At 41.3% G+C, this 24505-nt stretch overlaps 1 protein-coding gene across 50 annotated transcripts in view; it reads right to left on the bottom strand.

Annotated features, from left to right (window-relative positions):
* Window positions 1-8829: 8829 nt before the first annotated feature.
* Window positions 8830-24505, bottom strand: part of EIF4G3 (eukaryotic translation initiation factor 4 gamma 3) — a 367607-nt gene continuing 351931 nt past the window's right edge. For 45 of the 50 annotated variants that reach the window (XM_016955647.4, XM_063785248.1, XM_063785240.1 and 42 more), the window contains 4 exons: window positions 17154-17300; window positions 15470-15551; window positions 13042-13188; window positions 8830-9857 (listed from right to left, as the gene is read on the bottom strand). In XM_016955647.4, coding sequence (XP_016811136.1) covers window positions 9676-9857; window positions 13042-13188; window positions 15470-15551; window positions 17154-17300 — 558 coding nt within the window. In that variant the 3' untranslated portion in view covers window positions 8830-9675. The remainder of the gene's footprint in view (window positions 9858-13041; window positions 13189-15469; window positions 15552-17153; window positions 17301-24505) is intronic. The other 5 variants (XM_063785316.1, XM_063785318.1, XM_054663258.2 and 2 more) reach the window with 1 other exon arrangement.

Here is a 24505-nt window from a genome sequence, read left to right as displayed (position 1 = left end):
GATCACAGCACTAAGCTACTGCCTGGGCGACACAGTGAGACCCTGTCTCATAAAAAAAATAAATAAATAAATGGAAGCCGAGGTTTCAGCAACCCCAGCAGGGCTATACTAATGCTCCTATTTTTCCAATGCCAATATTCCAAACTATATCCACTATGTCATTTTCCCCAAAAGAAAACTCTTGGTGGTGAGAGTTATTTTTCGGACAATACTGCCTCCCAGAAAACCAAGTGCCAGTCTTGCTTCTGACACTTGCTAGGTACATGACTTCTGTGTTACTCAGTTCCCTACCTGGTAAAAGGAAGCAGTACCACCTTACATGTCAGAAGCCTAGTATGAAGACCAATTAGATGCCATCCTGCATTGCCTAGGAAATTAATTTACTATTAGTTTACTAAGGAAATCAGGAAGGGCTTATTGTTTCTGTGTTGTAGATGCGAAAGTACAAGCCGAAAGGTTCTAAAAGCAGCATACAACTTGTTTTGTGTTAGCTTTTTGAAGAGGACTATACTCTGGCAGAGATGTGAAATACTCCTAGGCAGTGGTTCTTAAACTTCAGTGTGCCTAAAAATCATCTGAAGCGCTTATAGCGATTTCTTGGGATCTTCCATCTCTTCAGATTTGGTTTTAGTAGGCTGGGGCCTGTGAATTTGCATTCTAAGAAGCTCACAGGTGATGTTGATGCTGCTAGTCCAAGGCCCATACTTTGACTAACCCTGAGGTTAGATATAACTAGTTACTCCAAAGAGCCTACAGTTATTCTAACATGCTGTGTGGCTAATTGCGAATTGGAAATGATTGAAAGCATCGTTATTCTTTTTGCTGAGTAACTATTAAAAAAACCAACTAAAGTTCATCTCTAGTGAATTCTGCTAAGTGAAAGTATAAGGCAGCTTTCAAAAGTTCTTTCCATGGCTGGGCGCAGTGGCTCATGCCGTAATCTCAGCACTTTGGAAGGCCAAGGCAGGTGGATCACCTGAGGTCAGGAGCTCGAGACTAGCCTGGTCAAATGGTGAAACCCCGTCTCTACTAAAAATACAAAAACTAGCCGGGTGTGATGGTGCATGCCTGTAGTCCCAGCTACTTGGGAGGCTGAGGCAAGAGAATCGCTTGAATCCGGGAGGTGGAGGTTGCAATGAGCTGAGATTGTGCCATCGCACTCCAGCCTGGGTGATAAAGCAAGACTCTGTCAAAAAAAAAAAAAAAAAAAAAAAAAGGTTCTTTCCCTCTATTTGTCCAGAAAAAGTTTGTCTGGATTAATCTGTCACTGGTCACGTTCAGATTCGACTTTTGCATGTGAGAATGAACTCTCACCATACTGTCACCCTTTCTTCATTCTCAAATACACCATGCGTTCCCCCAACCATGGACTTTGCACACAAAATCTCCTCTATTTCAACAGACCCCCTTAACTATTTGATTCTTCACATTTTTGTTTAAAATTCTACTCCTAAGGGCAACATTCCCTAATCCCCCAGTGTATACAGGGTCCCCATTATATGCTCTCCTAACACTGTATTTTCAAAGTATGTGCCATATGTAAGTCCATTTGTTTGTCCAACATCTTGCAGTTAAAATATATTTCTGAAATACCTGAAAATACAAATTGTTATCTATATTGTTAGCTGAATCAGGTTATTTTCACCATTTCAGTGTCGTCTCAACCCTGGGTCATATTATGATCACCTAAGGAATTTAAATTTAAAAAATGAGAGAGAGAGAGAGATGCCCAGGTCTCATCCCCAGAGATCCTGAAATAATTAGTCTGAGGTGGGGCTCCAGGATTTGTATTTTTAAAAGCTTTCCAGGTACTTCTAACACACAGCCAGTGTTGAGCACTATTTCTTCTACAATGTAGGAAGAAGCTATGGCAGGGTGGCTTTTTGAAATTTGGCAAAGATAGTTTCCCAGGACTTCAGGTCAGAGGACATGCATTTACCAATAAGAGGTAAATATGACAGAAGGATTGAAAAGGAATACTGATAGTACAAGTTCAACTCATGGTGACTTGAAATTTCAGAAATTCTTGATATTTTTACTTCATTGAAAAGCTGGTAATATCCTATTATTACCAAAACCTTTTGTCTTTGTTAAGCTTGGTAGGCAGTATTTAAAGTGATTCTGGATGTGCTCATATGGTTGGCAAGAGTGAGCCCTTTCTAGAGAAGAGAGGAAGGCCCATACCAAGCAGGTGGTCAAATATTCCGTGAACAGCAATGTTAGCATTAGAGCACAGATCTCCCAATTCTAGTCTATACCTCCTTCCTCTCAGCACACAACTTCTTCCTACAGAAGGAAGAGTGAACTCTTGATATTCACTTAGGTGGCATCCCCCTGCCCCCAGTTGGTTCTTCTGATACCCTAATTCATTTACTTTAAACTGGTATGGTTTCTAAACAAATGTATTTAAAGACTTTACATTTACCTAAAAGTATTACTCAGCTTTTTTGCTTTAAGAGACAGGGTCTTAACTCTTGTCACCCAGGCTGGAGTGCAGTGGCACAATCAAAGCTCACTGTAACCTCGAACTCTTGGGCTTACTTTAGGTTTATCTCAAGTTTTGATACGCAGCGCTTTTATCATCAGTTAACTTTTCATTATTTCGCGATTTCCATTATTATTGTTTAACTGAGTTAACATTTTAACACTGCTCTGTATTGGTACCTTAGTAGACCCTAAATATTACTAGCTAAGCGAAATTAAAACAAATCATCATAATGGGGAAAGAGAGAAACAGTTCAATATTTATTGATTTATTTATTTGAGAGAGTCTCACTCTGTCACCCAGGCTGGAGTGCAGTGACCCTATCTTGGTTCACTGCAACCTCCGCCTCCCAGGTTCAAGTGATTCTCGTGCCTCAACCTTCTGAGTAGCTGGGATTACAGGCATGCGCCACCAGGCCCAACTAATTTTTGTATTTTTTTGTAGAGAGAGAGTCTTGCTATGTTGGCCAGACTGGTCTTGAACTCCTGGCCTCAAGTGATCTGGCCACCTTGGCCTCCCGAAGTGCTGGGATTATAGCTGTGAGCCGCAGTACCTGGCCCTCTGCTTTTTCCTATGTAAGATGAGCAGAAAATGAATGAAGTATCTATAGGCTTGAGTCTTTTGGGTACCAGAGTGTTTTATTTTATTATTATTATATTTTAGACAGTCTTGCTGTTACCCAGGCTGGAGGGCAATGGCGGGATCTTGGCTCATTGCAACCTCTGCCTCCCGGGGTCAAGCAGTTCTCCTGCCTCAGTCTCCCGAGTATCTGGGACTACAGGTGCCCACCACCACACCTGGCTAATTTTGTATGTTTTTAGTAGAGATGGGGTTTTACCATGTTGGACAAGCTGGTCTCAAACTCCTGACCTCAAGTGATCTACCCACCTTGGCCTCCCAAAGTGCTAGGATTACAGGCGTGAGCCACTGCGCTTGGCCCAAAGTAATACACACACACACACACACCAGAACTATGTTTTCTTTTTTTTTTTTTTGAGACAGAGTCTTGCTCTGTCGTCAGGCTGGAGTGCTGTGGCGCGATCTTGGCTCACTGAAACCTTCGACTCCCTGATTCAAGCGATTCTCCTGCCTCAGCCTCCCAAGTAGCTGGGATTACAGGCACGCGCTACCATGCACAGTAATTTTTGTATTTTTAGTAGAGACGGTGTTTCGGCATGTTGGCCAGGATGGTCTCGATCTCCTGACCTCATGATCCGCCTATTGTGGCCTCCCAAAGTGCTGGGATTACAGGGGTGAGCCACTGCGCCCAGCCCAGAACTGTTTTCTAAAGGTCATAGTGCTCCATGTGAAAGCAGCTTACTCGCCTGGCAAGAAAATGAAGTTTAAAATGTTGGCAGACCAAGAGGCTGAGATGCCCCAATAGCAACATGCAAACCCAGTGAGTAAAAGCTTGGTTTCTAAATCCCATTCTCCTAGAAGAAACCAGGGATTCTTGTAGAAATGGCTGATTCTAGGACTGAGGCAGGGAAAATACAAGATATGTCTGTGGCATCTTGTGATGGCAGAAAGTACGTGCTCTAAAAAGAAAAGTATCAGGGAATGTCAAGGGACACATAAGCCAACTTGAAAGAGCCCCTAATGGCTAAAGCTGGAACAATGTGAACAACAAAATCATGTACTATTGGGTTATAATTCAAAGTATGAAATATACATGAGCCCATACTGATATATACATATCCATGTGTGTACATTTATACATACACACATATAAATACATATGAGTGACTAAACAAACAGAGAAGAGAGACATCTTCCTTGTGGGAAAATTCCAAATAATTTAAGTAGACGCTTCCCACTCTAGAAAGGAAGTAAAGCTTAATTCTCTCCTACTCCCATCTCTCTTCCCAAGTGTGGGTTGGATTTAGTGACTGGCTTTCATATAGACTAGAGTAAGAAAGGGGGGAAAGAAAAGTAACTATAGAGAAACCTGGCAAACACCAACTTAGCCAAATAAAGTTATCATGTGAGTATCTTGTACCTGCTGATATATGAGAAGAGAACTTCATTTATATGGTATTTGTGTTTTTATTTTTTAGAGACAGGGTCTCATTCTGCTGCCCAAGCTGAAATGCAGTGGCATGATCATAGCTCACTGCAGTCTTGATCTCCTGGGTTCAAGTGATTCTCCTGCCTTAGCTTCCTGAGCAGCTGGGACTACAGGTGTGCATCACCATGCCTGGCTAATTTTTAAGTATTTTTGTAGAGATGGGGGGGTCTTCCTATATTGCCCAGGCTGGTCTCAAACTCCTAGCTTCAAGTAATCCTCCTGCCTTGGTCTCCCAAAGAGCTGGGATTACAATATACAGTTATTTTTATCCAAAATACATAACCCCACTTTAATCATGAGAAAAACACCAGACAAATACAAATTGACAGACATTCTACAAAATGTCCCATTATTACTCCTCAAAATTGTCAAAGTCATGAAAAAGACCAAAAAACTGTCAAAGTACAGAGGACACTAAGGAGATGATTCCTTAGATGCAATGTAGTATCATGGATTGCATCTTGGACCAGAAAAGGGACATTGGTGAAAATCTAAATACTCTTAAGTTTAGTTACAAGCAACATACCAAAGCTGGTTTCTTAGTTTTGACAAATGTCCTATGGCAATATAAGATGTTATTATAAAGGGAACTGGGTGAGGGGTATATAGAACTTTCTGTAAAATCTGCAACTTTTCTGTAAGTCTGAAATTATTTCAAAATAAAACTTTAACTGAATAACATTTGGCATATGATTCTCTGTAGCTTAATGTATAAATCATCTCATGATTTGGTAATACACAGTGATGTCAGGTTTTTTTTTTAAGTCCCCAAACTAACAGATGATCATTTTTCCTTTTGAGGGACATATGGGATATTTTATGCCAGTGGGCATGTAGCATATCTCTCCCTACCTGGCCTGAGCCTGTAATCCCAGCTACTCGGGAGGCTGAGGCAGGAGAATCACTTGAACCTGGGAGGTGGAGGCTGCAGTGAGCCAAGATCACACCACTGAACTCCCGCCTGGGCGCCTGGGCGACAGATCAAGACTGTCTCAAGAAAAGAAAAAGCAAACAAAAAGTAATGTAAAATGTTACTCCCTACAAAATGGAGAATATGGAAGTACATGCTAATGACATAGTTGAAATTGAAAAACTGGATTCCTCTATTTTTTTTTTAAATAATAAAACTTGAGTGATGGAAACAGAATTAGATACAGTAGCCTAGGATCTTCCCCCAACCAACTTAGAATTCTATTGACTTAAAAAGAGCCATTTGAAACAAGATAGTATGTCAAAAACTCCAGAATAACTTGTTTGGAGAGTGGTTTTAAAGCTATCTTTGGATTTAATTGTTGCAAACAGCCTAGAATGAATTTTGAAATATAAAGAAAAAACAAACAAACAAAGATCTGCCAAAGTAATATGGAGCAGATACTTCTTAGTGGGATACGATGCTGATGCAGCACATTAACGACCTCTAGCTTTCTGTTTTCATGAAGAATATGAGATCCATGAAAGCAGAGCCTACTGTGGTCACTGTTATCCTATCTCCACTTAGTGCACAGTAGATGTTGAGTTGAATATTGGTTGAACAAAACAAGTTCATGATGCAGTTATGGGCTAGCTTATTGGCCTACGCAAGAACCCAAAATAAGTTCATTTTGAAAATTAGTATCATTTTCCTTTGTTAGAAATGAAAAAATCTTCATTTACTGAATAGCCGTAAGTTGACTGGTTAGAAAATAGGTATAAGCACCTTAATAAATGCACTAAAAGAGGTATTGGGCCAGGTGCGGTGGCTCACGCCTGTAATCCCAGCACTTTGGGAGGCCGAGGTGGGCGGTTCACCTGGAGTTGGGAGTTCAAGACCAGCCTGGCAAAACAAATATGGTGAAACCCCATCTCTACTTAAAATACAAAAAAATTAGCCGGGCGTGGTGGCGCTTCCTATAATCCCAGCTACTCGGGAGGCTGAGGCAGAACTGCTTGAACCTGGGAGGTGGAGTTTGCAGTGAGTAGAGATCACGCCACTGCACTCCAGCCTGGGCAACAGAGCCAGACTCCATCTCAAAAAAAAAAAAAAAAAAAAAAAAAAGGCATTGGACCTGCTCCCAAATTTGAAATCGGTGAAGGAGCTTTTGCTACAGCTTGAAGGAGTGCTGGCTTATCAATGTTGGCAATGTCACCTATTATATTAAAACAAAAATTGCCAAACCCTATTTTCCAGTAAAAAGACTAGAGAGGGTAATAATCTTGACAATGTTTTGCAGTTCAGTGGATATTAGTAGGGGGCAATTATCTTACTTTGCTCATATTTTGTCATTAGGCAGCTTCTAATCCTAGCACACATTCTGTGTCCACAGCAACAAGATACTCAAAGCTTACGTTGTAGTCTCTTCAACATACTTCATGTTATAGGTAAGATTTCAAACATTATTTCTGTCATTGTACTAGAGATGTTTATATCTTAAGATATTTTTCAACCCTTTAATTGTTCTTTCAAAAATATTTCTCTCTTTCCTCCATTCCTTACACTTGTTAATATGTAAAATACTGATAACTAGGCCATCTCTACTACCTGAAATCCCTCCCTGGTCAGACCCCTGCAAAAAACAGCTACTGATTCTCAAGAGGCAGTTACCATCCTGTATTCCCCTAAACTCCCCTCCCTCAACCTCTTGAGTGCTGTCAATACCTTCTAAAAACTTCTATCACTCAGAGACGATTCCTTGATCATAATCCTCTGCACTTTGATTCTGGAGGTTGTTTACTCAGTTGATCATAGAACCAGGCTGCTTCTCCCAATTGAGGGATCCCAGGCAAAGCCTGTGGTCAGGCTCCAAAACAGCTTTTCAGGCCCCATCTTTTATGGCTGATGCTGTCGCATACCCTTCAAAAGACTTTCAGGACTTGGTCCTTCAACAATAGTATTCTGTGGTGGTGTGTGCCTGTAGTCCCAGCTACTGGGGAGGGTGAGGCAGGAGGATCGCTTGAGCCCAGGAGTTTGAGGCTACAGTGAGCCATGATCAAGCCACTGCACTCCAACCTGGGTGACAGAGCAACACCCTGTCTCAAAACAAAACAAAACAAAAGCAGCATACAGCAGGGGTCCCCAGCCCCTGGGCCAAGGACACGTACTGGTCCATGGCCTGTTAGAAACTGGGCTGCACAACAGGTAAGTGGTGTGTGAGCAAGCATTTCCACCTGAGCTCCGCCTCCTGTCAGATCAGCGGTGGCATTAGATTCTCACAGGAGCGTGAACCCATTGTGAACTGCACATGTGAGGGATCTAGGTTGTGCATTGGGGACCAGTGGCATACAGCATTCCACCACTGAAAATGGCCTCTGTGGGCTTATGTAGTGGGATCTTGTATTGTGTTCAACTACACTTCAGAAAAACATTTTATTGCTATAGAAAATTTTGTTCTTGTGTTTCACAAGTCTTGCCAAGTCTCTTAAAATGTGGTATTTCTTCAGAGATGGAAGCCAGCAGAAATCTCTTGTTATCCAGATACAAAAGACAAAGACTATTTATCTGGGAGTAGTCTGGCTTTCTTCATAAATACATTTTGTAGGTTGATGGCCCACAAACAACTGAAATGGAAAACCATCTGTAGAGACTGCGACTTCATGAAAGGGTGGGAAAATTAGAAAGCACAGCACTCCAATATCTGTAGGAGAAGCAGAGGCCCAAGCAGAGGCCCACAGTCAGCTTTATACTCACCAGAATGGCTTGAATGAGGTTGGAGTTGGCAGACAATGTGATTTGCATACATGGTACTGGCTTGATTTTAAACCCCACCCCCACTTTTATAAAAATCCCACCCCCACTTTTGTAAAAGCATAATATAGCTTTTGGTTTTATTCATTCTTTAGAGGACATCTTTGGGTTTCTTAAGCGTTGCAGGCAATTGATGGACGATTTTAAAATCAGTGGTAGTGGCAGTCTCAAAGTGAATTATTGTCCTGAGTCCTGATACACAGAGTGGAAAACTTAGTTATCTAAAGGACTGCCCTTGAGGCCTACTGTCCTGAATGCATTTTTAGTTAGTGTTGGAAACAAGTTTCACTGGACTCCCAGTGGGGCATTCCCACCCAAGCACAAGTGCCCTCCTTACCCACAAAGTAGCTTGCCTTTTCAGTGAGTAGAGACATATACATACATACATGTGCATGCACATACGTGCGCATACACGCACATACACACACTCTCTCACTCTCTCTCGTTTTATCTCTCTCCCCTCAGGAGTGATTTGAATTAGACAATAAATAGCCAGACAGCACCCCCAGGAATGGGCACACATGCAGCAGCTGTCCAAAGGAGAAGTCACTTTACTTTCTTTTAAACTTGCAATGTTTGTCTTTATTTTGTTCTTTATATTTTCAAAGTGAAAAGAAATAGTACTGAGTCAATTTCTTTTTGTTTTTTTAAATATTTGTTCTATGTATTTACAAGCCTTAAAGTTGCTCTAAAGATTTCAAGAGTATTAAGAGTACTTTTCTCAGGGTAGCACTTTTTTTTTTTTAAACAATTCTTGGAGTTCTGTGGTCCACAGCATTTCCTTCTGTTTCAATGTTATGTATGTTTTGATTACTATTGTGATTTTTTAAATTTTCTGAAGCAAGCTGAGAGGCAGGCAGAAAGATTTGATGCCAAAAAAAAAAAAAATCTTTCTTACCTTGTTCACCCCAAACTTTCTCAAATCTGGACTAAATGCTATACCTTAAAACAAACATGAGGTGCATCTTGAAGGGGAGGGAAATTTATTTCTCTGCTTTTCTATTATACAAGTTGTTTACAGAAACTGCAAATTAAAAAATTACACTGGCATTTGCAGTCCTTAAAATAAATTAAAAGTTCTCAACTTTTTTTTTTTTTTGCTAAACATTTTTCTAAGTATGAGTCCTTGTTTAAAAAGAAAAGATTAAAACAGAAAATATTTTCTATAAATAATACATGTATTTTGGTTTTAGTGCTCCCGCCCTAAGGTTTGAAGTTTACTTTTATCCAGTACCTTTTTCCTCCATGATCACCTTTTTTTCTCTTTCCCCTCTCCCACTCGTGCACACGTGGGGGTTTCTGCGAGAATTGGCCTTGCTGCACTGTGATTGGCGAAGACGTGAAACTTTTTAAAAAAATACTTAAATTGTTTCTTTTGTTTCGTTTTGTGTATTTGAAGTTTTAGTTATCCTCAGACTCCTCTTCTGCTTCCCGCAGCCACGTGAAGAATGCCGTGACAGATTTCAGAGCCACGCCCTTCCCATTCTGCTCTGCAGGGTCCTTGCTGCTCTCCCATTTGTAGAAGGCATCCTCGGAGATCACCTCCTCATCATATAGACAATCAAAAAACATCCGCAGCAAATCTGCAAGGAGGTGAAAATAAACTATAAGCTTTGGGACACTGTAGTTATGAGGAAAAGAATATATTTCAAAATAATGAATGACTGAATAAATGTGCATTAATTCCCCCAGAAAAAGCAATAATGACAATTCACCATACTTGCTCTTGACAGTATAAACAGCCCAACAACTTGTTTAAAGAAGAGGAAAAAAAGATTGAAGCAGTCTAAATTCTTTTTTATTCCTATTATTTTGTACAATTTGAACTTTTTTTCTTTTTTTTTTTCTGTTTTTTTTTTTTTTTGAGAGACAATCTTGTTCTGTCCCCAGGCTGGAGTGCAGTGGTGCGATCTTGGCTCACTGCAACCTCTACCTCCTGGGTTTAAGCAATTTTCCTGCCTCAGCCTCCTAAGTACCTGGGATTACAGGCGCCTGCCTGGGTTGAAGCAATTTTCCTGCCTCAGCCTCCCAAGTACCTGGGATTACAGGCGCCGGCCACCACAGTCAGCTAATTTTTGTATTTTAAGTAGAGAAGGGATTTCACCATGTTGGCCAGGCTGTTCTCGAACTCCTGACCTCAGGTGATCCGCTCATCTTGGCCTCCCGAAGTGCTGGGATTACAGGCGTGAGCCACCGTGCCCGGCCCAATCTGAACTATTTTCTGATACCAGTGAAGCTGTTTCATATCATGTTTATCTCAATCTAAACCCTGTAAAATTTAAATACGAGTAGTTTTTTACTTTCTTTTTACTATTTTCTGCGCTGCAAGTTTACTGTATTATTTTTACAAAATTTGGGGGAAGGGAGAAAGGCAGGATATGCTTTTTCTTCCTTGTAATGTTGTTTTAAAAATGAAGAGGTGGCCGGGCGCGGTGGCTCACACCTTTAATCCTAGCACTTTGGGAGGCCGAGACAGGCGGATCACGAGGTCAGGAGATCGAGACCATCCTGGCTAACACAGTGAAACCCCATCTCTACTAAACATACAAAAAATTAGCCGGGCATGGTGGTGGGTGCCTGTAGTCTCAGCTACTAGGGAGGCTGAGGCAGGAGAATGGCGTGAACCCGGCAGGCGGAGCTTGCAGTGAGCTGAGATTGCGCCACTGCACTCCAGCCTGGGTGACAGAGCGAGACTCTGTCTCAAAAAAGAAAAAGAGGTGATCATTCACATGGAAAACATGAGTAAAAGCTATCTCATCTGGATTTTATCCAGTGAAACTACACCTGTTATTTACTGTTTTAAACGTCCAAACTATCTGTGTGATTTTAATTCTCGGTTTTACTCTCATAGTAAAACTGAGAATTATAGTTATCATATATAATAAGTTATTAGCTTATAGTTATTATAGTCAGCTCTCCGATCATTTATATTAATGGAGGGAGGCAGTGGAATAAACAATAAATGCTAATCAATATTAGGTTTATCATGAGTCGTATTAACTTTTTTTTTTTTAAATGGAGTTTTGCTCTTTTTGCCCAGGCTGGAGTGCAGTGGCATGATCTCGGCTCATTGCAACCACCGCCTCATGGGTTCAAGTGATTCTCCTGCCTCAGCCTCCCAAGTAGCTGGGATTACAGGCGTGCGCCACCACGCCCAGCTAATTTTGTAGTTTTAGTAGAGACGGGGTTTCACCATGTTGGCCAGGCTGGTCTCAAACTCCTGACCTCGGGTGATCTGCATGCCTCGGTCTTTTTTTAAAAAGACTTATCTTTGTAATTATATTAGTTAAGCTAATATTATCAAATTATCTGATTCATGGTAGATTGTCTCTTCAGTTACACTATAAGGATAATTTGCTTTCATCTTTTCCTTTATCTCCAAGAGCGATTCAGGACTAGGAAAGAAGGAATTTTACAAAAGCGAAAATAAGGAAGTACCAAAGAACTACTTGAGTGCTCTCTCTAATACCTATGTACTGCCCGCTTTAACAAATACCAACTGAATTTTCAAGATGTAATAAAAATCATTAGTTAACACCAAGTATCACTAAGACTTAAGTGTACAGGTTACTTTGTTTCATTAGCCAAGAATTAATCATAACCCTTAACTAAAAACTATTCTGAAACTCCTTAGTAAATATAGCATGGTAAATACACTACACTTAGGGTCTTTGTTGGGTGTCTAAAGATTCTAGAGTATCATCCTCAACATCATTAACCATTTTCATGCCCTAGACCTGTGTTGTCCAATATGGAAGCTATTAGTCAAACATGGTTATTTAAATTTAAAGTCAATAATTCAGTTCCTAAGTCACAACAGACATATTTAAGTATAGAATTGCCACATGTGGCTCATGATTACCATACTCAATGGTATGGATATATACTACCATCACTGTGGAAAGTTTTATTAGGCCTGCCCTGGAATGGGGATGAAATAACCTAATCTAAATAGTTTTCTTGTTGTGATATTTTCATACAAACATATAACAAATTCATTTTTTTTTTTTTTTTTGGACAGAGTCTTGCTCTGTTGTCCAGGCCGGAGTGCAGTGGCGCAATCTTGGCTTAGTGCAAACTCCGCCTCCCAGGTTCAAGTGATTCTCGTGCTTCAGCTTTCTGAGTAGCTGTAGCTGGGACTACAGGCACATGCCACCACACCTAGCCAATTTTTGTATTTTTTTTTTTTTTTTTTTTTTTTTTGAGATAGAGTCTCGCTCTGTCGCCAGGCTGGAGTGCAGTGGCATGCTCTTGGATCACTGTAACCTCCGCCTCCTGGGTTCAAGCGATTCTCCTGCCTCAGCCTCCCAAGTAGCTGGGATTACAGGTGCCCGCCACCACACCCAGCTAATTTTTTGTATTTTTAGTAGAGACAGGGTTTCACTATGTTAGCCAGGATGGTCTCGATCTCCTGACCTCATGATCCATCTGCCTCGGCCTCCCAAAGTGCTGGGATTACAGGTGTGAGCCACCGTGCTCAGCCATTTCTGTATTTTTAGTAGGGATAGGGTTTCACCATGTTGGCCAGGCTGGTCTTGAACTCTTGACCTCAAGTGATCTGCCTGCCGTGGCCTCCCAAAGTGCTGGGATTATAGGCGCAAGCCACTGCACCCGGCCAAATTCAAATTTATTAAAGTTAGTTATATGAGTTTGTGTTATTAGTGATTCTTTTATTGTCCTTTGTTCAAACCCTAAATCATCTCTAAGTCCTGGCTTGGATAAATCTCACTCATTGGTTAGATTAACTGTAACATGAGATAAACTTACTGGCAGGTTGATCAAGTTTTACTATCGATGCTTGTAGTGCATAAAGTGCTTGCAGTTCCTTCTCTGTATCTGAGTCTAGGTACTTGAGTAAGATCGGCACTCTCTGCTTGATAACAGCAGTGTCCACTCTGAAGGTAGAAGAGTCGGCTAAAGGTGATAGAAGAACTAGGAATTACATTTAAGGAGTTAACATAGAATTATCTTTAATTTTCTTTCTTTTTTCTTTTTTTGAGACAGAGTCTCACTCTATTGCCCAGGCTGGAGTGCAGTGGCACAATCTAAGCTCACTGCAACCTCCGTCTCCCAGGTTCAAGCTGTTCTCCTGTCTCAGCCTCCCAAGTTGTTGGGACTACAGGCGCCTGCTCCCAGGCCTGACTAATTTTTTTGTGTATTTTTAGCAGAGACAGGGTTTCACCATGTTGGTCAGACTTGTCTCGAACTCCTGACCTCAGGCGATCCACCCGCCTCAGCCTCCCAAACTGCTGGGATTACAGGCATGAGCCACTGCTCCTGGCCTTTCTTCTTCTTCTTCTTCTTCTTCTTCTTATATTTTAGATTTTAAATAATAAAGACAGGGTCTCGCTATATTACCCAAGCTGGTCTTGAACTCTTGGGCTCAAGCAATCCTTCTGCCTTGGCCTCCCAAAATGCTGGGATTACAGGCATGAGCCACTGCAACCTGGCTCATTTTCAATTTTCTGAGTACAAAGGACCCATATGGCTCTACAAGAGAAGAGGAGGCAGAAGGTCTAAGGCAAATAGTTTGAAATCCAAAATGCTCTGAAATTATTAATGAGACATTCTCTCACAAATAATAAAAACTATGGAGGGGGATGCATTTTGAATGCTGGTTTCCCTCAGGAGTAGCGTACCCAATTATCTTTAATTGTAATTAAACAGTGACTGTGGTTTTATGACAAACTACAAAAGCAAAATTAATCAAATGTCTTACCATAAAAAAAGGTAAGTGAGGTGATAGATATGTTAATTAATTTGATTCAATCATTCCACATTGGACATGTATATCAAAACATCACATTGTACCCCATAAACATATACAATTATAATTTGTCAATCAAAAATAAATGAAACATGGAGTAGGAATTTCAAGTGAGTATTTAAAAAAAGCAACATAAAAAAGCAACATTAGAAAAGGAAATTAAAGTGACACTTAATACAAATCTTTTCAGAAGGCTAAAATAATTGGAACCATTTTGTTATTACTAGGATAAAAACTAACTGTGGCAGTGGCAGATAACATACCTAATCTAGGCCTTTAGAGGGAAAGGAATGATAAAAAGGGGCTGAGAAATGAAAAGCATCCTCAGTACAAAGACACATACGGGTTTATATTATCTGTAAGTTATCACTAAGACACAATTTGTTTTTAAAAGCAGATTTTGCTTTTAAAATCTGGCCATCATGGCTCATGCCTGTAATTCCAGTTACTCAAGAGGCTGAGGCGATAGGATCCGCTTAAGCCCAGGAGTTCAGGTCCAGCCTGGGCAACACAGTGACCCCCACCATCTCAAGAAAACAAAAACCAAACAGCTTTTGGACTTCCCAACTTGAATTTTAAAACATGAAAGTCTTATAATGGTTCTATGGATACTGAAAATGATTTTTAAAAATTTCATGAAGACTTTCTACTTAGCTTTGTTATTTATCTCATTAAAGAACATTGAAAATAAATTTATTGCAAATCTTAAATTACAATTCTGAAGCTATATTAAGTGGCAGAAAGCCATCTTCAAAATAGAGACAGACTTGAAATTCTGAGACACCTTTGCACTGATGAATTTTTTTTTCTCACTTCAGTGACAGAAGTATGAATTTCTATCTGAAACTAAAGAGATGTCTTCATTGAATAATGTTAAACATTGTATACAGCTTGGAATATTTGGGATTTCTACTGACCCTAATCCTATCAATATTAACAATTCATAAGCCAATAAAATTGTCTTATCATATCAAATAAAGTCAACAAAGAACAGGACAAACTGTTGATATTTTTTTCTTCATGTATGTACTTACATAACATGACTTTTTTGATGAGAATAACCCTATACTGATAATTAGATTAAGAATATTCAACCTGTTCATTATAATTCATGATTGGAAGGAGGAGGCGGCCCTGAATGTTAGAGGTGAAAAGATAAAGAAAAAGCTACACGCAACGTAGTGAAAAACAACCCAAGGAGCATGCAAGGCATGTGGTAGCTGGTTAGATCTGGGTTCTCTGTAGGCGGAGCAGCCATTTGTCTCCACGCTTGAGACAACCAGGCATCACAGACAGAAAGGACAGTGCACAGAAAAGTGAGCTACATAGGAGAAGTTTTGAAAACAATGTAAAATCAAACTGTATACTTAGTAGTTGACATAATGGGGATTTCAGATGTTATGAGCTGCCTTCAGAAATGTTACTTACCTATAATAGCTGCTTTACAAACAGCAGTCATTAAAGCTCTAAGGAATGTAGGTGAACTCATCTGGATTTCGTCTAGATTAGCCTGAAGTCAAAAAGAAATAAAACAATTAAAGATACCTTGCTCAGCCAGGCACGGAGGCTCATGCCTGTAATCCCAACACTTTGGGAGGCCGAGACAGGAGGATCACTTGAGGCTAGGAGTTGAGACCAGTCTGGGCAATATAGTAAGACCCTATCTCTTAAAAAAAAAAAAAAAAAAAAAAAAAGCTGGGTATGGTGGCACATGCCTGTGTTCCCAGCTACCTGGGAGACTAAGGTGGGAGGACTGCTTGATCCCAAGGGTTTGAGGCTGCAGTAAGCTATGACTGCACCACTGCACTCCAGCATGGGTGACAGAGCGAGACCTTGTCTCGAGAAAACAAAAAACAGGCCAGGTGCAGTGGCTCATGCCTGTAATCCCAGCACTTTGGGAGGCTGAAGAGGATGGATCACCTGAGGTCAGGAGTTCGAGACCAATCTGGCCAACATGGTGAAACCGTGTCTCTACTAAAAATACAAAAATCAGCTGGGTATGGTGGCAGGCAGAGGCTGAGGCAGGAGAATCGTTTGAACCTGGGAGGTGGAGGCTGCAGTGAGCCAAGATTGCACCACTGCACTCCAGACTGGGCGACAAGTGCAAAACTCCATCTCAAAACAAAAAACAAAAAACAAAAAAAGGTACCCTTGCGTACCAGAGAAATGATCTCCTGAACATCAGGACTGATCTGGCACTAAGAACAGATGAGTCACTGTTTTTTTTTGTTTGTTTTTTGTTTTTGAGACCTCGCACTGTCACCCGGGCTGGAGTGTAGTGGTGCGATCTCAGCTCACTGCAACCTCTGCCTCCCAGGTTCAAGCGATTCTCCTGCCTCAGCCTCCTGAGTAGCTGGGACTACAGGAGCCCTGCCTCAGCCTCCCGAGTAGCTGGGACTACTCAGCTAATTTTTTAGTACTTTTAGTAGAGATGGGGTTTCACTATGTTGGCCAGGCTAGTCTCAAACTCTGACCTCGTGATCTGCCTACCTTGGCCTCCCGAAGTGCTGGGATTACAGGCATGAACCATCACACCCAGACCAGATGAATCACATTTTTGCACATTCTTGCTAAAATTAAATGTCCAATTCATTGAAAAATAATTTGGCTATTGCCAGTTCTGTGTGCACATATTTGAATTAGCAGTATTTACTTTTCAGGGTCCTTCCCACTGCCTATCCTCTACTCATTCAATTATACAGTGTTATGTACTTGTACATTTGGAAGTATAACCACTTAAAAACATATTTTATTCCTCAATAAATACTCCATATTAAGATCATCTACTCAATCTATGAAAGAACGACACCACAACTGCAGTGTATTTTAATGACTACTTACTCAGAAGCATGTAACTATTTTTACATGTGCCAACACTGCTTTTTCATCTTAATTTTAATGTGAATTAGAAGTTAATCTCAAGCATTACTTAACCCCTTAAGTGGTGAGAAAAATGTTACTCTTTTCTAAGAAAGGCAAAACAAAAGCATTTAAAAACTAATTTAATTAAGGTTAAAAATTCATGAAGTGAACTGATAGGTAAGCGAATTAAGGGGATCCCACAAGAATCTTTCCTGTAGAGGTATCAGGGAAGGTGACATAGTCTTTATACCTCTACCCAGTCAAAGATCTGTTCATCATTCGCTTTGTCCTCAATAATGAGTTTCTCGAGTCGCTTATACAGCTCTTCGGCAGACAGTTCTTTCTTTGAAAGTGCTTCAGAGGAACAGGGACTGTCAGACTCTATGAAGTCCAACTTCTGAAACATAAAAGGTGGAACATATTAATATATTAATATAATTCTATGTTATTATCATCCTGAGAGAAGAACAAAGTCATAGGTTACGTCTTCTATTTTACATGGAATCAAAATGATCAGCAGAGGCTATTTTATGTTTGTAGTTTTGTTTTTTTTTTGAGACAGGGTCTTGCTCTGTCACCCAGGCTGGAGTAGTTTGGCTTACTGCAACTTCCACATCACGGGCTCAAGCAATCCTCCCACCTCAGCCTCCTGAGTAGCTGGGACTCCAGACCCACACCGCCACACTTGGCTATTTTTTTTGTATTTTTAGTAGAGAAGGGGTCTTGCCATGCTGCCCAGGCTGGTCTTGAACTCCTGAGCTCAAGCAATCCGCCCTCCTTGGCCTCCCAAAGACTGGGATTACAGGCATGACTCACCACGCCCAACCTGTTCGTATTATAGTTTTGAAAAATTGTCAGTCCATTATCCTTCTGAATATTTTTCCAACTTCTCATACCGTGTATCTTAAAAAAGAAGGTAATAACCCCCCTATAATTATCTCTAGGCTATGGTTACACGCAAATAATCTTGAGCTTCAATCTTCCCCTTAGCTGCAACATAGCTCTTTAAGGCAGGATAGGAGCCCTAGAAAAGTGTACAATTTCACTCTCTTTCTGCAACCTATGGTTTAATATTAGTATTGGTACTCAGCAGCTATCAAAACTAGATAGTTTTGGCTTTGTTAAGTTGTGGCCATTTCGAATATAGGTGTGAGAAATGATGCTATAATTGTTTAGCACTTATAGATACATAGTTTTAAAAAATCTATAATCAGGCTGGGCGCAGTGGCTCACACCAGTAATCCCAGCACTTTGGGAGGCCAAGGCAGGAGGAGTGTATGAGTTCAGGAGTTTGAGACCAGCCTGGGCAACATGGCAAAACCCCGTCTCTACCAACACAAATACCAAAATTAGCCAGGTGTTGTGGCATGCGCCTGTGGTCCCAACTACTCAGGAGGCTGAGATGGGAGGATTGCTTGAGCATGGGAGGTTGAGGCTGCAGTGAACTGTCATTGTGCCACCGCTCTGCAGCCTGGCAATAGGGCGAGATCCTGTCTCAAAAAGAAAAAAAAATCTATAATCAAAATTATTCATAATTTTCAAAGGACTAAAGAAATGAAGTACATAGGTATGCCTTGCTTTATGTGGCTTCATTATACAAAAACCATAAAGATGAAAATATTAAGGATTACTCACATAAGGTTTTCTCTAATACTCTTGAATACTCTGGTATGGTCCTATACCCTATCCCCAATCCACAAAGTGAAAACCACAGTCTTGAATTCTGTCATCTGATTGTTCCGTTTCTACCACTTACGTAGCATCTCTAAATTATATTTCCCAATAAGGTTTTATTATTTATTTATTTTTGACTTGGGGTCTCACTATGTTGCCAGGTTGGACTTGAACTCTGGGGCTCAAAGATCCTTCTGCCTCAGCCTCCCGAGCAGCTGAGACTACAGTGTGCACCACTGCACCCAGCTCCATAAGATTTTAGAAACATGGCTCAATATTACAATTTTTCTGATTTAGTATTGGTTGACTATACATCCAATCCATGATGCTCCAATATATGCAAAAAAGCACAACATGAAGGCCATAAGCTCTTTAAGCAAACTGTAAGTCAAGATACAGGCCAAGTATTTTTCAACCTCATTTTTCAAACTATAAACATTTTTATATATTCATTTTATTATATATATATTATTTTGCCTTTTTTTTCTTTTAAACTGAAGTCTCATATTTATTTATTTAGACAGGGTCTTGCTCTTTTGCTCAGGTTACAGTGCAGTGGCACTATCAAGGCTCACTGCAGCCTTGACCTCCGATTGCTTTTTTTTTCTTTTAAACTGAAGTCTCATATTTATTTATTTATTTATTTATTTATTTAGACAGGGTCTTGCTCTTTTGCCCGGGTTGCAGTGCAATGGCACTATCATGGCTCACTGCAGCCTTGACCTCCCAGGCCAAGTGATCCTTAGCGAACTAATGCAGGAACAAAAAACCAAATACTGCGTGTTCTCACTTACAGGTGGGAGCTAAATGGTGACAATACATGGACACATAGAGGGGAACAACACACACGAACCTATCAGAGGGCAGAGGTTGGGAGGAGGGAGAAGATCAGGAAAAATAACTAATAGGTACTAGGCTTAATACCTGGGTGACAAAATAATCTGTAAAGCAAACCCCCATGACACAAGTTTACCTATAGAACAAACCTGCACATGTACCCCTGACCTTAAAATAAAAGTTAAATTAACAAAAAAAGAGGACTCAGGGAGAGGGAGTGGAGAAGGAGGAAAGAGGAGAGAGGGGAAAGAAGAGGAGACAGAGAGACTGGAGACAGAAAGAAAGAGAGACAGAGAGACAGAGAGAGAGATACTATTGGCTGCAGCAGGGAGGTGCAGCTGGGGCTGTACACTGCATGGAGCCGGTGGGAGCCCTGCCCCTTCTGAGTTGGGATGGAAGCTGCCTGTGCTACTGCAGCCACCCAAACCGTAGCTGCAGACCCAAGCCTCCTGCTCTTTGGAGCAGGCAGGAGCCCTGCCCTCCCACCCAAACTGCAGCTGTGGATTCGAGCCTTTCTTGAGGGAGCAGGCAGGATCTCCCCTCCTGGGTGCTGTCGCAGCTGCCTGACCTGCGGCTGCAGACCTGGGCCTCCCGTTCCACAAAGCAGGCAGGGGACGGGAAAAGGGGGAGCCCTGCCTCTTCTGAGTTGGTGGGGTGGGAGCTCTGGGGTGCAGCTGTGGCTGCCCTCCCAGGCATGCAGCACCTGGGCGTCTCTGCAGTCAGCACCCTCGGGTGTCCCAGGAAAGACCCCCTGTCCCTGCAGGCTCAGGGTTGCCTGCTCTCCGATCTTGGAGTGGGGTTGGGACCAAGCCCCAGGGCCATGAATGGCAGCAGGAGGCAGACAGAGTCCTGGGTGGAAGGGGGCAGGGTCCCCAGTAAGGCCCCACCCTCAGGCCAGGGAGGACCTGAAGGCTGGGGGCTGGGATGCCAGTCCAGCAGAGTGGAGTAGGGGCTCATGGTGCCTCTTCCAGGCCCAACCATGGCTGCCTATGGACCAATTGGCATGCATTTCTTCCCCTCTGAGGTATAAAAGCCCTGGACTCAGCCAGAACAGGGCAGCAGATGGGCAGAGGACAAAGAGGGTAGAGAGACGATAGGAGGACCAGCTGCAGAGAAGAATGCCTTCTCTGCTGAGAGCTGCAGAGATGACCTGCCAGCAGAGAGGAGGTACCCTCTCCTCTGAGAACTTCAGAGACCTGCAGAAATGTCCAAATGACCTGCCTGTGGAGAGGAGCTATCCTCTCCAGAGCCTCCTCTCTACAGAGAGCTGAACACTCCATGGGACAACCTGCCTACTAGAGAGGAGCTACCCACTCCTCTGAGCTGTTCTAACACTAAATAAAACTCTTCTTCACCCTTCATTTGTTTGCGTACCTCATTCTTCCTGGACACAGGAAAAGAACTCGGGCAAAGGTGCCATGGCCACAGAGGTTTCTGGCCAAAAAAATCGACACTCCAGAGATCCCGTAACACTACTGCTTAAATACTTTTGATAGTCACAGCCCTAAAAGATACTTCAGCATGAAAGAGTTGAAATAACAGCCAGCCCCAGCACTGGCCTCTCAGTCAACTAAAAGTCAATTAAAAGACACAACCCCAATCCTTGGAAAATGAAGTCCTTATTGTTCAACCTGGCACCAGCAAGCTGCACCAGAAATGGTGTGATGCCAGTTTCCTGGTGGTCTGCCACAGGGCTGGGTACTGGTAAGTTCTATGCAAAATTCCCAAATTCACTGAAATTTATCAGACTCTTTTTTCATTATGCAATCCCCTGGTGTTGATAATGCATGTATTTAACGAGACTCCACAGTTCTAAAACAGTTGGCTCTAACAGATCTTGCCAGTTCAATAGTTGTGTCAGTGGAGGGATTGAATCCTGGAACTTCACCATCTTCCCTATTATGTATACTTCTCTATTATGTATACATCACCATCTTCCCTATTATGTATACATCACCATCTTCCCTATTATGTATACTTCCGTTATGTATACTTCACCACCTTCCCTATTATGTATACTTCCCTATTATGTATACTTCACCATCTTCCCTATTATGTATACTTCCCTATTATGTATACTTCACCATCTTCCCTATTATGTATACTTCCCTATTATGTATACTTCTCTATTATGTATACTTCACCATCTTCCCTATTATGTATACATCAATTTTCAAATATTAAACCCACCTTACATTTCTAGGATAAACCCTACATTATTATTATTATTATTTTCCCAATATGGAGTCTTGCTCTGTCACCCAGAGCTGGAGTGCAATAATGTGATCTTGGCTCATTGCAACCTCTGCCTCCTGGGTTCAAGCAATTTTCCTGCCTCAGCCTCCTGAGTAGCTGGGATTACAGGCGTGTGCTACCACACCTGGCTAATTTTTGTATTTTTAGTAGAGACGGGGATTCACCATGTTAGCCAGGCTGGTCTCGAACTCCTGACCTCGTGATCCGCCCGCCTCGGCCTCCCAAAGTGCTGGGATTACAGGCGTGAGCCACCATGCCCAGCCAATCCTACCTTATTATAACGTATTACTCTTATTATATATTGTTGGATTTGATTTTCTAAAATTGTATTGGGAATTTTTTCTCAATGTTTATGAGGCATATTGGTCTACAGATTTTTGAAATGTCTTTGGTTTTGGTATCAGACTAATGCTGACGTCATAGAAGTACTCACTCCTCTTCAATATTCTGCAATAGTTGTAGAATTCTTCTGTTAAATGGGTATTATTTCCGCTTTAAATGTTTGGTAGAGTTTACCAGTGAAACCATTTAAGCCTGGAGTTGTTCTGTGGTAACATTTTTAACTAATGAATTCAATCTCTTTAATAGATATGCAGGTTATCCATCTCTTGAGACAGCTCTAGTAGTTTGTATCTTTTAAGAAATTTGTGGCTGAGCGCAGTGGCTCACGCCTGTAATCCCAGCACTTGGGAGGCCGAGGCAGGTGGATAACCCGAGGTCGGGAGCTCAACACCAGCCTGACCAACATGGAGAAAGCCCATCTCTACTAAAAATACAAAATTAGCCAGGCATGGTGGCACATGCCTGTAATCCTAGCTACTTGGGAGGCTGAGGCAGGAGAATCACTTAAACCCAGGAGGCAGAGGTTGTGGTGGGCAAAGATCACGCCATTGCACTCCAGCCTGGGCAACAAGAACGAAACTCTGTCTCAAAAAAAAAAAAGAAAGAAGTTTGTTCATTTCAACTAGTTCAACTAAATCGATGTATTCAACTAGGGTTATTTCTTTTTGAAGGCAGGGTCTTACTCTGCTGTCTAGGCTGGAGTGTAGTGGCATGATTACAGCTCACTGTAGCCTTGACCTCCCGGGCTCAAGCAATCCTCCCACCTCAGCTTCTCGAGTAGCTATGATTACAGGCATGTACCACCATGCCTGGCTTATTTTTGTATTTTTTGTAAAGATGGGATTTTACCACGTTGTCCAGGTTGGTCTTGAACTCCTAGGCTCAAGCAGTTTGCCTGCCTTGGCCTCTCAAAGTGCTGGAATTATAGGCATGAGCCACCACGCCTGGCTGATGTATTTGTTGACATAAAGATTATTCATACAATTTCCTCACCCACTTTTATGTATAGAATCTGTGCTGATGTTACCGCTTTCATTCCAGATATTAGTAATATGTACCTTCTTTTCAAACTTTTTTTCATGATCAATCTGGCTAGAGGTTTATCACTTTTATCTTCTCAAAGAACCAGCTTTTTTTTTTTTTTTTTTTTTTTTTTGAGACGGCGTCTCGCCCTTTTGTCCAGGCTGGAGTGCAATGGTGCAATCTTGGCTCACTGCAACCTCCACCTCCTGGAGAACCAGCTTTTGATTTCACTGGTCTTTCTCTAAAAATTTTTCTATTTCATTGATTTCTGATATAATGTTTATTATTTCCTTTATTCTACTTGCTTCGAGCTTCATTTGTTCTTATTGTTCTAATTTTTTTTTTTTTTTTTTTTTTTTTTTGGTGATAGGGTCTTGCTCTGTTGCCTGGGCTGGTCTCTCAAGCTCCTGGGCTCAAGCAATCTTCCTGCCTTGGCCTCCCAAAGTGTTGGGATTATAGGCATGAGCCATTGTGTCTGGCCTTATTTTTCTAATTCCTTAAGGTTGAAGCTGAGGTTATTGACCTTTCTTCTTTTCTAAATATCGATGATATGTTGTGGTTTTGTTTTCATTCAGTTAAAAATGTTTTTTACTATCATGTTTGATTTCTTCTTTGACCCATGGGTATTTAGAAGTATGTTGTTAAGTTTCTCAGTATGCATTGCCCTAATTCTTAAAGGTTAGTTCAGCTGCACAAGGAATTCTACATTTACTGCTCGTTTCTCAGCACTCTGAGATTATTCTACCATCTTCTGGCTTTCATGGTTGCCACTGCAAAGTCTAATTTTTTGTGTATTTTTTTTTTTGAGGGGGAGGCAGGTAGGTAATGTGCTTCTTCTTTCCAGCTTCTTTAAAATCTTTCATCTGTCTTTGGTATTATGCAGTTTCATTAAAATATAATTATCCTGTATTGCATATATGGGCTTTCATTATAGATTTGTATATTTTTTCACTTCTAGAAGTCTCAGCCACTGTCTCTTCAAATATTGCCTCTTCTCCATTTAGGCTAATTTTCCTTCTGGGACTCCAATTAGATAGGTTAGATGTTCTCTCATTCTTTCCTCCAAATCTCCTAACATATTAACATATCTTAGATAGCTACCTACAGATTTTGGTATGTGTGTGTGTAGCTTTTGTTTATTTATTTTATTTTTTATTTTTGATAGGCTCTCACTTTGTCTCTCAGGTTGGAGTGCAGTGGTGTGATCGTATCTCACTGCAGCCTTAAATTCCCATGCTCTAGTGATCCTTCTGCCTCAGTCTCTCAAGTAGCTTATGACTACAGGTGCACCAATACACCTAGCTATTTTTTTTTAGTAGAGACAGGTCTCACTATGTTGTCCAGGCTGATCTCCAACTCCTGGCTTCAAGAGATTCTCTTGCCTCAGCCTCCCAAAGTGCTAGGATTATAGGCATGAGCCACTGCACCCAACCTTTTCTTTTCTTTTCAAATCTCTTTAACCATTTTGAC

The sequence above is a fragment of the Pan troglodytes genome, chromosome 1 (assembly GCF_028858775.2).
Source record: "Pan troglodytes isolate AG18354 chromosome 1, NHGRI_mPanTro3-v2.0_pri, whole genome shotgun sequence".
NCBI classification, from domain to species: domain Eukaryota; kingdom Metazoa; phylum Chordata; class Mammalia; order Primates; family Hominidae; genus Pan; species Pan troglodytes.
Note: the sequence above shows the minus strand (reverse complement) of the source record. Positions and strands in the feature narration are given on the sequence as shown.